Genomic DNA, 13,756 nt, shown 5'->3' with positions numbered 1-13,756 from the left:
TTGGCACACTAATAGAGGACAGTCTGAAATGTCACCATAGTAAATTTGGAGTCTCTAACTCAATCCCTCTAGCGCCACCACCTGTCCAAGGTTTGACTCATATTGTTGCTAATAACTTTTGAACCCTAAGGGATAGAGACAAAATGAACTAGTCCATCAGTTCACCTGAGTGAAGCCCAGCTTGATGCGTCTCTGCTTGAAGTTCTTGGCGAACTGCTCGAGCTCCTCCAGGTCGCTGGCCTCCTCCACACACTGGACTTCCACGCGTTTCGGAGTGTGTCCCGCCGGAGAGGGCATGGCCGCGATCTTCCTCGTGGGTGTGGCCGCCTGAAAACATCACAAACATCACATTTACAGGATTTATCTCTCTTTTGTTAGAGCAGCTCTTCTCTTTATCAGTGTTGCCTCCATTTTGAGTTTTCTTCCGGGAACCAACACATCACGATATTACTCATTATAATAATATGCAGAATAAAGGGGTTTTCTGGTAAGGGGCGGATTATTTCCCAATCACAACACACTGCTCCAGCCGACCAATCAGAGCACAGTGTGCTTTTCAGAAGGAGGGGCTTCATAGAGACAGGAAGTAAACAGGAGCATCTAGTAGGGGTGGGATTCTTAACCCTTAATCGTCCCTCAAGTAGGGTTTACGTTTGAGTCCCTTGGGCTCAGATAGGCGATTGCGTAAGGAAATATAAATTTTTTACATGGAAAACTATATATCATTTTTTTTATTTACTTCTCAACTATACATTTATGCTGTGTTTTTGTGGGTATTTGGTAGTTTTTTACCTATTTAATACACAAATACTTAACTATGTCATAAATTGGCTCATTTTATGAAAAAAATCTCTTGAATGATGATATTAAATAAATATAGTTTTTGGACATTGCTCTGTGTGTTAGGGATAGAATACCGCCATCTGTAGGTTTGTGGAAAAACTTTAGGAATTATAGTTAAAGAGAAAACGAGTGCAATGAGCACATTATCCACTAGAGGTCCAGAGGGAAGTTATGCAGAAGTTAAGCTGCCTTTCATCTTTCTTTTATTTGCCCTTTTCTCTCTCTTTCTCATGATTGTTGCATTTTGCATTTGTGCTCTAGTATTTGTCCTTCATTGATGTATGGAATTCTTTCAGATTTATGCCAGTTTTGTTGATTTTATTTGCCAGTTTCTATAAAAATGAATGCTCTCTTGCAGTCACACACATGTGTGTGTTTGTGTGTGTGTGTGTGTGTGTGTGTGTGTGTGCGACAGAAAGTTGAAGATTTCTTTCAATACTTTTATTTTATTAACAAAGTTATATTCACGATTAACAAGCTCTAATGAAACATGGTACGCCATACAATTGCAAAGAACAATCATTAAGAATAAAAAATTGTCACACTTAGTTGTAAATTGAGAACTGTTTAGTTTCTTTAGAACATTTTAACAAAAAATGTCTTTAAAAGCAAAAAAAGGGTAACACTTTAGAATAATGGTCATTAGTTAGCATGAACTAACCATGAGCAGTACATTTGTTACTGTATTTGTTCATCTTTGTTAACGTTAGTTAATATAAATCCAGCTGTTCATGTTAGTTCACAGAGCATTAACTAATGTTAACAAGATTTTAACCCTCAGAGCCCGACGGCATCGCCCACGACGTCACACGGCACCTCCGATAAATATCTATATTATTTCATGAAACTTTTATCGATTTTCTTACCGTTTTTCCAGCAGAAAGCTAACGAGCTAGCCATCACGGGGGTGTCTTTGGTGTCTTTGTAGCCTTTACAGAAGGTTTTCTATCCAGCCTGGAACATGTGCATCTTTTTGGAGTTGTTCAGCAATAAATCAAAACGCTTACATCCAAGATATATCCACTTGATGTCCATAATTTATAAATTTTCCGTCATTTTTGCCGCTAGCGCGATGCTAGCTGCCATTTTGGATGAGGGTTTGACCAATGACAGGCTGATCCGTCATCCACGTTGGTGTGCGTCATTACGCATTACCACAGCTCTGTTATTGTGGAGAGAGAGAGGCGCACGGCTAGTGTTGAGGAGATAGAGAGAGAGACGCGCTGCAGTTTTGTGGAGAAAGTTTGAGGAAAAAGTTTGAGAAGAAAGTTTGTGGAGAAGTTCCTGATAGGAACTGTTTTGAGGCTTGGCACCAGTAAGTATCCAAAATCCAAAGAGGCCAAAAGCGCCTGGACTTTTTTTGGAAAAATGTAAATAGTTTTGGTTCTGTATAAGTTATCATGTTTATTCCTGAGTTCCAGGACTCCAAAGACTTGAACAAACTGTTTTCCAGAGGAAATATGCTTAGCTTGTATTTATTTGTGTGTGTTTTCAATAAATATTTGAGTGATTCAATTTCCGTTTTATGTTTTCATTTGTCTTTATGGTCCCCTAAACTTATTTTACATTCAGGTGACATCAATGCAACACAAAAATACTGACAGTGCTACTTGTCTTGAAAAAAAAGAGGTGTGTCAATTTTCTGTGCTCAACAGGGTTGATGTTTTACAAGCTTTTTTAGTAAATAACACCAGGCGGAAAATTAATTGTAAAAATACCCTTAGGTCTTAAAGGGTTAATAAAGCATTAATAAATGTTGAAATTAACAAAGATAAATAAATACTTTATAAGTGCAGTTCATTAGTTCATGTTAACTAATGTTTACTAATGACCATTATTCTAAAGTATAACCAAAAAAAGTTTACTTTGGTTAGAGCCACAAAAATATAGGCTAGAAGAAAAACAACTTTAGCGCTCCATATTGTCCATATTTTATTTAATATTCCGAGTTATTAATAACTAATTATTCCCAGTTTTTAACTGCTTTTTATTTGTTGTTTATAGTATTACAGTTTGTTTCTTTCATTTTCTTGTGCTTTGATATAATTCTGCAACTGTCAGTTGTTGTTATTTGACATACATTTGTGTCTTGTACATGTAAAAATAATAATAATAATAATGAATAAACTGTGGCGAGATGTGAAGGGGGAAGAGAATTAATATGTGCGTCACGTTTAGTCGATAAAACCCTTTGGATTGCCAGCCTATTAAAACATGAAGAAAATCCTTTAAACCTAGCACTACGTTTTACTTTATCAATCTTTTCGCAGTTTTTCTCTCTCTTAATGTAGACACAAGAGCGAGATAGGAAGATTTTAATCCATTTATTGCTTAAAGCATATTTTAACGTATCGCAGTAAGCATGCGGACAGTTTTCTATTGACTAGAAACATTGGGTTTGATTATTTTCTGATAACGTCTGTCGTCAATAACAACGCTGTGTAACAAACGTGAATGGCGCCATTTTGTGTCCGCTCAAAACTACTTGTTTTGTTGCCAGGACAATAGTTTTTTTTTTGTTTTTACATTATAATGGATTATAACGTACGGCTGGATGTATCCCTTACATCTTAGGACTTTTATTACAAACAAAACAGATGATAGAAAAGTCATATTTCGTCTAAAAATAAAAAATAAAGGATTTTTGAATATTTTTTTTTTTTTGTAAGACATAAAATGACTTGAGACAACACTTCTGCCATATTTTTTGTTAATTCTGAGTTTTTGAGAATCGACTGAGAAATGCATCGACCCTAGCGGTGAGAGAGCTGGACGGGTCACCTGTGTGCTGAGGGCCAGGGCTGGGCTTTGAGGTAGTTGAGTCAGGATATTCTGAGCTTGCAGGAGACCTGAGGGCAGGAGGAGAACAGGACGGGTCAGAACCGCATCATCATCATCATCATCATCATCATCATCATCGCTCTAACAGAGACACTCATACCGGTCTGACCCTGAGGAGAAGGAGAGATGATGAACTGGGGCTGAATCTGAGGACTGATGGAGTGACCCGGCTGGACCAACACAAACTGCTGAAGCGGCTGAGGGAGAGAGAGAGAGAGAGAGAGAGAGAGAGGGAGTGAGTGAGTGTGTGTGAGACAGAGAGAGAGGGAGAGAGAGAGTGTGTGTGTGTGTGTGTGAGTGAGAGTGAGAGAGAGAGATTGTTTAATGTTTCTGCTCTTTATTTGATCAAACATGCAGTAAAACAGTGAAATATTCCGATGTAAAGCATTCTCTATGTGAATACACACCGATCAGGCATAACATTATGACCTAATATTGTGTTGGTCCCCCTGACCAGTCTCTGATGGACTCCTCTAGACCCCTGAAGGTGTGCTGTTGCACCAAGATGTTAGCAGCAGATCCTTTAAGTCCTGTAATTTGCGAGGCGGGGCCTCCATGGATCGGGCTTGTTTGTTCAGCTCATCCCACAGATGCTCGACTGGATTGAGATCTGGGAAATTTGGAGGCCGAGTCAACGCCTCAAACTCATTCCTGGAGCATTTGTGCTTTGTGGCGGCGCATTATCTGCTGAAAGAGCCACAGCCACAGGGAATACAGTTTCCATGAGAGGCTGGACATGGGCTCAACAATGCTGAGGTAGGTGAGACGGGTCAAAGTCACATCCATGGCGCGAAGGACGCGATTCACACGATTGAGGTGGCGCGAAGGACGCGATTCACACGATTGAGGTGGCGCGAAGGACGCGATTCACACGATTGAGGTGGCGCGAAGGACGCGTTTCACGCGATTGAGGTGGCGCGAAGGACGCGATTCACACGATTGAGGTGGCGCGAAGGACGCGTTTCACGCGATTGAGGTGGCGCGAAGGACGCGATTCACGCGATTGAGGAGACGTGAAGGACGCGTTTCACGCGATTGAGGTGGCGCGAAGGACACGATTGAGGTGGCGCGAAGGACGCGATTCACGCGATTGAGGTGGCGCGAAGGACGCGATACACGCGATTGAGGTGGTGCGAAGGACGCGATTCACGCGATTGAGGCAGTGCGAAGGACGCGATACACGCGATTGAGGTGGTGCGAAGGACACGATTCAAACGATTGAGGTGGCGCGAAGGACGCGATTCACGCGATTGAGGTGGCGCGAAGGACGCGATACACGCGATTGAGGTGGTGCGAAGGACGCGATTCACGCGATTGAGGCAGTGCGAAGGACGCGATACACGCGATTGAGGTGGCGCGAAGGACGCGATTCACGCGATTGAGGTGGCGCGAAGGACGCGATTCACGCGATTGAGGTGGCGCGAAGGACGCGATTCACGCGATTGAGGTGGCGCGAAGGACGCGATTCACGCGATTGAGGCGGTGCGAAGGACGCGATTCACGCGATTGAGGTGGCGCGAAGGACGCGATTCACGCGATTGAGGCGGTGCGAAGGACGCGATACACGCGATTGAGGTGGTGCGAAGGACACGATTCACGCGATTGAGGTGGCACGAAGGACGCGATTCACGCGATTGAGGTGGCGCGAAGGACGCGATACACGCGATTGAGGTGGTGCGAAGGACGCGATTCACGCGATTGAGGTGACGCGAAGGACGCGATTCACGCGATTGAGGTGGCGCGAAGGACGCGATTCACGCGTTTGAGGTGGCGCGAAGGATGCGTTTCACGCGATTGAGGTGGTGCGAAGGACGCGATTCACACGATTGAGGTGGCGCGAAGGACGCGATTCACGCGATTGAGGTGGCGCGGAGGACGCGATTGAGGTGGCGCGAAGGACGCGATTGAGGTGGCGCGAAGGACGCGATTGAGGTGGCCCGAAGGACGCGATTGAGGTGGCCCGAAGGACGCTATTCACGCGATTGAGGTGGCGCGAAGGACGCGATTCACGCGATTGAGGTGGCGCGAAGGACGCGATTCACGCGATTGACGTGGCGGGAAGGACGTGATTCACGCGATTGAGGTGGCGCGAAGAACGCGAGTCACGCGTTTGAGGTGGCGCGAAGGACGCGATTGAGGTGGCGCGAAGGACGTGATTGAGGTGGCGCGAAGGACGCGATTGAGGTGGTCCGAAGGACGCGATTCACACGATTGAGGTGGCGCGAAGGACGCGATTCACACGATTGAGGTGGCGCGAAGAACGCGAGTCACGCGTTTGAGGTGGCGCGAAGGACGCGATTGAGGTGGCGCGAAGGACGCGATTGAGGTGGCGCGAAGGACATGATTGAGGTGGCCCGAAGAACGCGATTAACACGATTGAGGTGCCGCGAAGGACGCGATTCACGCGATTGAGGTGGCGCGAAGGACGCGATTCACGCGATTGAGGTGGCGCGAAGGACGCGATTCACGCGATTGAGGTGGCGCGAAGGACGCGATTCACGCGATTGAGGTGGCGCGAAGGACGCGATTCACACGATTGAGGTGGCGCGAACGACGTGATTCACACAATTGAGGTGGGGCGAAGGACGCAAATTGAGCGTTTTGAACGTGCGAAACGCGGAAACCGCGAGTATCGCTCAAATTGAAAAATCTGAACTTTGGCGGATATTTCGCGTCGCGTTAACCAATCAGGAGCTTGCTCTAGTAGTGACAACAATGAGGAGAAAATCTGTATATTAATATCTGCTTCAGACAATATGATTATCACTGTGATAACATTAAATGACATGAAACACAACACAGTCTCTTTCTGTTAAATGCAAGTTTATGTTTGATCAATAATACAAAAGTATAAGTAAAAGCTATAATAAACTATACATGAAATAAAGCAAACAATTCACTCAAACATTCAAAGTCAGTGCTAGTCGGCTAACGTAACAACTGCAACGCACAGTTATAGCCTAAAAATATAAAGTAATGAAACTTCTCGTTGCCCTCAGTCTAAACGATTCGCCAGGGAACAAATTATAGATCCATGAGAGCAAAGATCAGCCGTTACAAGACGAATTATATCTGGAGCCGCCACAGAGACATCAGAGCCAGCGGCAGAAGAACTGGCTGAGGAAAGGCTGATCTCACCGGGTTAATGAGCGCTAATGATCCACTGGAGCTCACACACACACACACACACCACACACACACACACCACAGATCATCAGAGCCAGCGGCAGAAGAACTGGCTGAGGAAAGGCTGATCTCACCGGGTTAATGAGCGCCGCTGATCCACTGGAGCTCACAACTCCCAAAACACCACATCACATGTTCAAATAGACACTCTTTATATAAATAAACCACACATTTGAACTTTAAACTACTACATTATCGACTGAAAAATTCTTAAAACTACGTTTTGTCACACATTAACAGTAGATTTTAACAAAAAAAGACGTGTAAACACAGCCCATGTCAGACATTTCTCAACGAGACGAGCCGCTGGCAGAAGCCCCGCCCATTACGCAAATTCGCGTCTGTTGTGCAGAGAATGTCACACGCGCGATTGAAGCGAGTAAACTCAAAATGTTCAAGCGTCCACCTTCGCGCGATTAGCGCGAATTATTCCGGTGTGATCACCACATTACACATCAACTATGAGGACAAAATGTTCACTTGCTGCCTAATATACCCCACCCACTAACAGATCATCAGTGTGTCATAATGTTATGCCTGATGGGTGTGTATCTAAGGAAGCGGGTGAGGTGTCACTCACAGAGGCGATCTGGATTGGCTGGGACAGGGTGATGGGCGTGGCCGCGGAGGCGGAGATGTTGGCTCCAGTGGTGCTGCTCTGCTGATTGGTCGACTGCTGGACAGCTGTGGCGATGAGCTGAGCCTGCGTCTGCTGCAGCAACAACTGCACACACAACATTAGAAAGAATATACAGATTCAAATAAAGAAATAGAATGTATTTTAAAGCAGTGTAGAATAAGATTAGTGATCGACCGACATGGGCGTCGGAACCATTGTATGTGGACAAGACACACCCACTTTTTACGATCAATGATATTTGACCAGCCCACTTTTTACGATCAATGATATTGGACCAGCCCACTTTTTACGATCAATGATATTGGACCCACCCACTTTTTACGATCAATGATATTGAACCCACCCACTTTTTACGATCAATGATATTGGACCCACCCACTTTTTACGATCAATGATATTTGACCAGCCCACTTTTTACGATCAATGATATTGGACCCACCCACTTTTTACGATCAATGATATTGGACCCACCCACTTTTTACGATCAATGATATTTGACCATCCCACTTTTTACGATCAATGATATTGGACCCACCCACTTTTTACGATCAATGATATTGAACCCACCCACTTTTTACGATCAATGGTATTGGACCCACCCACTTTTTACGATCAATGATATTGGACCCACCCACTTTTTACGATCAATGATATTGGACCCACCCACTTTTTACGATCAATGATATTGGACCCATCCACTTTTTACGATCAATGATAATTGAACCCACCCACTTTTTTACGATCAATGATATTGGACCCACCCACTTTTTACGATCAATGATATTGGACCCACCCACTTTTTACGATCAATGATATTGAACCCACCCACTTTTTACGATCAATGATATTGGACCCGCCCACTTTTTACGATCAATGATATTGGACCAGCCCACTTTTTACGATCAATGATATTGGACCCACCCACTTTTTACGATCAATGATATTGGACCCACCCACTTTTTACGATCAATGATATTGGACCCACCCACTTTTTACGATCAATGATATTGAACCCGCCCACTTTTTACGATCAATGATATTGGACCAGCCCACTTTTTACGATCAATGACATTGGACCCACCCACTTTTTACGATCAATGATATTGGACCCACCCACTTTTTACGATCAATGACATTGGACCCACCCACTTTTTACGATCAATGACATTGGACCCACCCACTTTTTACGATCAATTATATTGGACCCACCCACTTTTTACGATCAATGATATTGGACCCACCAACTTTTTACGATCAATGATATTGAACCCACCCACTTTTTAAGATCAATGATATTGGACCCACCCACTTTTTATGATCAATGATATTGGACCCACCCACTTTTTACGATCAATGATATTGGACCCACTCACTTTTTACGATCAATGATATTGGACCCACCCACTTTTTACGATCAATGATATTGGACCCACCCACTTTTTACGATCAATGATATTGGACCCACCCACTTTTTACGATCAATGATATTGGACCCACCCACTTTTTACGATCCACCCACTTTTTACGATCAATGATATTGGACCCACCCACTTTTTACGATCAATGATATTGGACCCACCCACTTTTTACGATCAATGATATTGGACCCACCCACTTTTTACGATCAATGATATTGGACCCACTCACTTTTTACGATCAATGATATTGGACCCACCCACTTTTTACGATCAATGATATTGAACCCACCCACTTTTTACGATCAATGATATTGAACCCACCCACTTTTTACGATCAATGATATTGGACCCACTCACTTTTTACGATCAATGATATTGGACCCACCCACTTTTTACGATCAATGATATTGAACCCACCCACTTTTTACGATCAATGATATTGGACCCACCCACTTTTTACGATCAATGATATTGGACCAGCCCACTTTTTACGATCCACCCACTTTTTACGATCAATGATATTGGACCCACCAACTTTTTACGATCAATGATATTGGACCCACCCACTTTTTACGATCAATGATATTGAACCCACCCACTTTTTACGATCAATGATATTGGACCCACCCACTTTTTATGATCAATGATATTGGACCAGCCCACTTTTTACGATCCACCCACTTTTTACGATCAATGATATTGGACCCACCAACTTTTTACGATCAATGATATTGGACCCACCCACTTTTTACGATCAATGATATTGGACCAGCCCACTTTTTACGATCCACCCACTTTTTACGATCAATGATATTGGACCCACCAACTTTTTACGATCAATGATATTGGACCCACCCACTTTTTACGATCAATGATATTGGACCCACCCACTTTTTACGATCAATGATATTGGACCCACTCACTTTTTACGATCAATGATATTGGACCCACTCACTTTTTACGATCAATGATATTGGACCCACCCACTTTTTACGATCAATGATATTGAACCCACCCACTTTTTACGATCAATGATATTGGACCAGCCCACTTTTTACGATCAATGATATTGGACCCACTCACTTTTTACGATCAATGATATTGGACCCACTCACTTTTTACGATCAATGATATTGGACCCACCCACTTTTTACGATCAATGATATTGGACCCACCCACTTTTTACGATCAATGATATTGAACCCACCCACTTTTTACGATCAATGATATTGGACCAGCCCACTTTTTACGATCCACCCACTTTTTACGATCAATGATATTGGACCCACCAACTTTTTACGATCAATGATATTGGACCCACCCACTTTTTACGATCAATGATATTGGACCCACCAACTTTTTACAATCAATGATATTGGACCCACCGACTTTTTACGATCAATGATATTGGACCCACCCACTTTTTACGATCAATGATATTGGACCCACCCACTTTTTACGATCAATGATATTGAACCCACCCACTTTTTACGATCAATGATATTGGACCCGCCCACTTTTTACGATCAATGATATTGGACCAGCCCACTTTTTACGATCAATGATATTGGACCCACCCACTTTTTATGATCAATGATATTGGACCCACCCACTTTTTACGATCAATGATATTGGACCCACCCACTTTTTACGATCAATGATATTGAACCCGCCCACTTTTTACGATCAATGATATTGGACCAGCCCACTTTTTACGATCAATGACATTGGACCCACCCACTTTTTACGATCAATGATATTGGACCCACCCACTTTTTACGATCAATGACATTGGACCCACCCACTTTTTACGATCAATGACATTGGACCCACCCACTTTTTACGATCAATGATATTGGACCCACCCACTTTTTACGATCAATGATATTGGACCCACCCACTTTTTACGATCAATGATATTGGACCCACCCACTTTTTACGATCAATGATATTGGACCCACCCACTTTTTACGATCAATGATATTGGACCCACCCACTTTTTACGATCAATGATATTGGACCCACCCACTTTTTACGATCAATGATATTGGACCCACCCACTTTTTACGATCAATGATATTGGACCCACCCACTTTTTACGATCAATGATATTGGACCCACCCACTTTTTACGATCAATGATATTGGACCCACCCACTTTTTACGATCAATGATATTGGACCCACCCACTTTTTACGATCAATGATATTGGACCCACCCACTTTTTACGATCAATGATATTGGACCCACCCACTTTTTACGATCAATGATATTGGACCCACTCACTTTTTACGATCAATGATATTGGACCCACCCACTTTTTACGATCAATGATATTGGACCCACCCACTTTTTACGATCAATGATATTGGACCCACCCACTTTTTACGATCAATGATATTGGACCAGCCCACTTTTTACGATCAATGATATTGGACCAGCCCACTTTTTACGATCAATGATATTGGACCCACCCACTTTTTACGATCAATGATATTGGACCCACCCACTTTTTACGATCAATGATATTGGACCCACCCACTTTTTACGACCCACCCACTTTTTACGATCAATGATATTGGACCCACTCACTTTTTACGATCAATGATATTGGACCCACCCACTTTTTACGATCAATGATATTGGACCCACCCACTTTTTACGATCAATGATATTGGACCCACCCACTTTTTACGACCCACCCACTTTTTACGATCAATGATATTGGACCCACTCACTTTTTACGATCAATGATATTGGACCCACCCACTTTTTACGATCAATGACATATGACCCACCCACTTTTTACGATCAATGATATTGGACCCACCCACTTTTTACGATCAATGATATTGGACCAGCCCACTTTTTACGATCAATGATATTGGACCCACCCACTTTTTACGATCAATGATATTGGACCCACCCACTTTTTACGATCAATGATATTGGACCCACCCACTTTTTACGATCAATGATATTGGACCCACCCACTTTTATCGTCTCTAACGCTCAGCACATGTCTGTTTACCTAGCCCTAATCGATAAACACTTATTATTAAACACATATTAGCCGCTTTATTTCCACTTTTCTAATATTTTCTTAATTTGTATTAAAAATAAATGCCTTGATATGTGATGGGAAAACGGAGAAGATTGAGTTCGGCAAAAGCCGTAATTTTGTCTTTTCGAACTATACGTTTAGCAAGTAAAGCGGTATATTTGTACTTAATGTAATTGGCATCTACTTCAGTAAAAAAATTCTGAGGACCCGCCCAAATTTTTTTTGCTTCCGACACCCATGTTAACCGATAGATTTTTTAGAACCGATACCGATAATTTTTTTTTTTTATGTGCCGATAACCGATATACAGAACCGATATTTATTTACTGTTATTCTTCTGTTTTTGACACGATTACACCACTGAACTGAACAAACCATTTTATTAACAATCACTCCCTCCTTACATAGAAAACAACACAAATCTTATTTATACACCAGTAAATAGAGGGTCTGAAAGAGCAAAACATAACAAAAGTGCACTGTAGCTAAACTGTTTTTGTTTAAAAAATTAAATCTTCGATTAGGTGGAAAAAAGGGTCAAATAAATAAAGCACAAAACGAATTCTAACCAATTAAAAAACCAAAACAAACAATCTAAACCACCTGGAAAGAATAGCATTGCTGTTTAATGTAGCGTAAAACTCGCAGGCTGTAGTGTAGAAAACAGAGTTTCGTTTGTTTTCATAAATGGCTCCGAAATGTAATACTTCATTTTAAACTACAGTTTTAGTAGATTTATAAACTGTTTAATAGGTTAAAGAGTGAAGAATAATGTTAAATAACTGAATAATATTCTCCGGAATAGTGGAATATAAAGAAAACATCGTATTTTATTGCATTTCTCAAACGGTATGTTAAGTTATATCAGAATTATTAATGTTTTTGTCGTTCTAGATTATGAAATATCTTCTGACAAACTGATGTTTATCTGCATTTACACAGAACTACTCAAACTGCGATCATTCGCGGAGATAATGAATAATTCATATCCATAGAGTTTATTACTTCAATGTTTATTAGCGAATTAATGTTTATATAATTAATTACGGGGTTTTAAACAAGTGAACCTTGTTAAAGTTATATATGCGGTGGAGCATTTCCTGAGCATCAAAACACAGACGAATGATGAGCACAGACAACAGAGAGAGAATTAAACTCTGCGCTTTTATTTCCAGCATGTGCTCATTCACGGCTGTGTTATTGAATTCATGTGTTTGGACAGGATTTGACAGATTATTTTAATCTAAGAGAGACGAGCTCACGAATAATCCGTCAAATCCTGAATAAACTAGCTAGATTTCAGGCATTTATGTAACATCTAATGTGTGTATTAATGACTTATGTTAAATTAAGTTTACTAATTACAGCAAAGCAGGCGAGTGTGCTTTACCTGGTCTCGCCTCAGATGCGATTTAATGGCGATCCAATTCTCAAAACGCCCACAAGATGGTGCTGTTTATCGGGAAATCTGATATTACAAAACCGATATCCGATTATGGTAAAATGCTTAAATATCGGGGAAAATATCGGTAAATCGATATATCGGTCGATCACTAAATAAGATTAAACTAAGTAACTGAGGGCGTTTTCACAGCTGAGAGTCGGCACCAAGGTCCAAACCGAAGTTCATGTTTTGATACATTTTATACATTGGGTTAGTTTTGGTTTGGTTTCACATTGTAATTATGTGAGCGCACTAAAGAACTGCACATGACACACGCGTGTCCACTCGTCTTCATCATGTGAGCGCACTAAAGAACTGCAC

The 13,756-nt window shown here is 42.0% G+C and overlaps 1 protein-coding gene across 1 annotated transcript in view; it reads right to left on the bottom strand.

Annotated features, from left to right (window-relative positions):
* Positions 1-13,756, bottom strand: part of pou2f1a (POU class 2 homeobox 1a) — a 52,662-nt gene that overhangs the window by 28,107 nt on the left and 10,799 nt on the right. Inside the window, exons 4-7 of the mRNA XM_079812979.1 lie at positions 7,451-7,594; positions 3,785-3,881; positions 3,625-3,692; positions 166-327 (exon numbers count right to left, since the gene is read on the bottom strand). Coding sequence (XP_079669105.1) covers positions 166-327; positions 3,625-3,692; positions 3,785-3,881; positions 7,451-7,594 — 471 coding nt within the window. The remainder of the gene's footprint in view (positions 1-165; positions 328-3,624; positions 3,693-3,784; positions 3,882-7,450; positions 7,595-13,756) is intronic.

This window comes from Gobio gobio (genome assembly GCF_949357685.1).
Source record: "Gobio gobio genome assembly, chromosome: 3".
Lineage (NCBI taxonomy): Eukaryota > Metazoa > Chordata > Actinopteri > Cypriniformes > Gobionidae > Gobio > Gobio gobio.
This window is presented reverse-complemented; position numbering and strand designations above follow the sequence as displayed.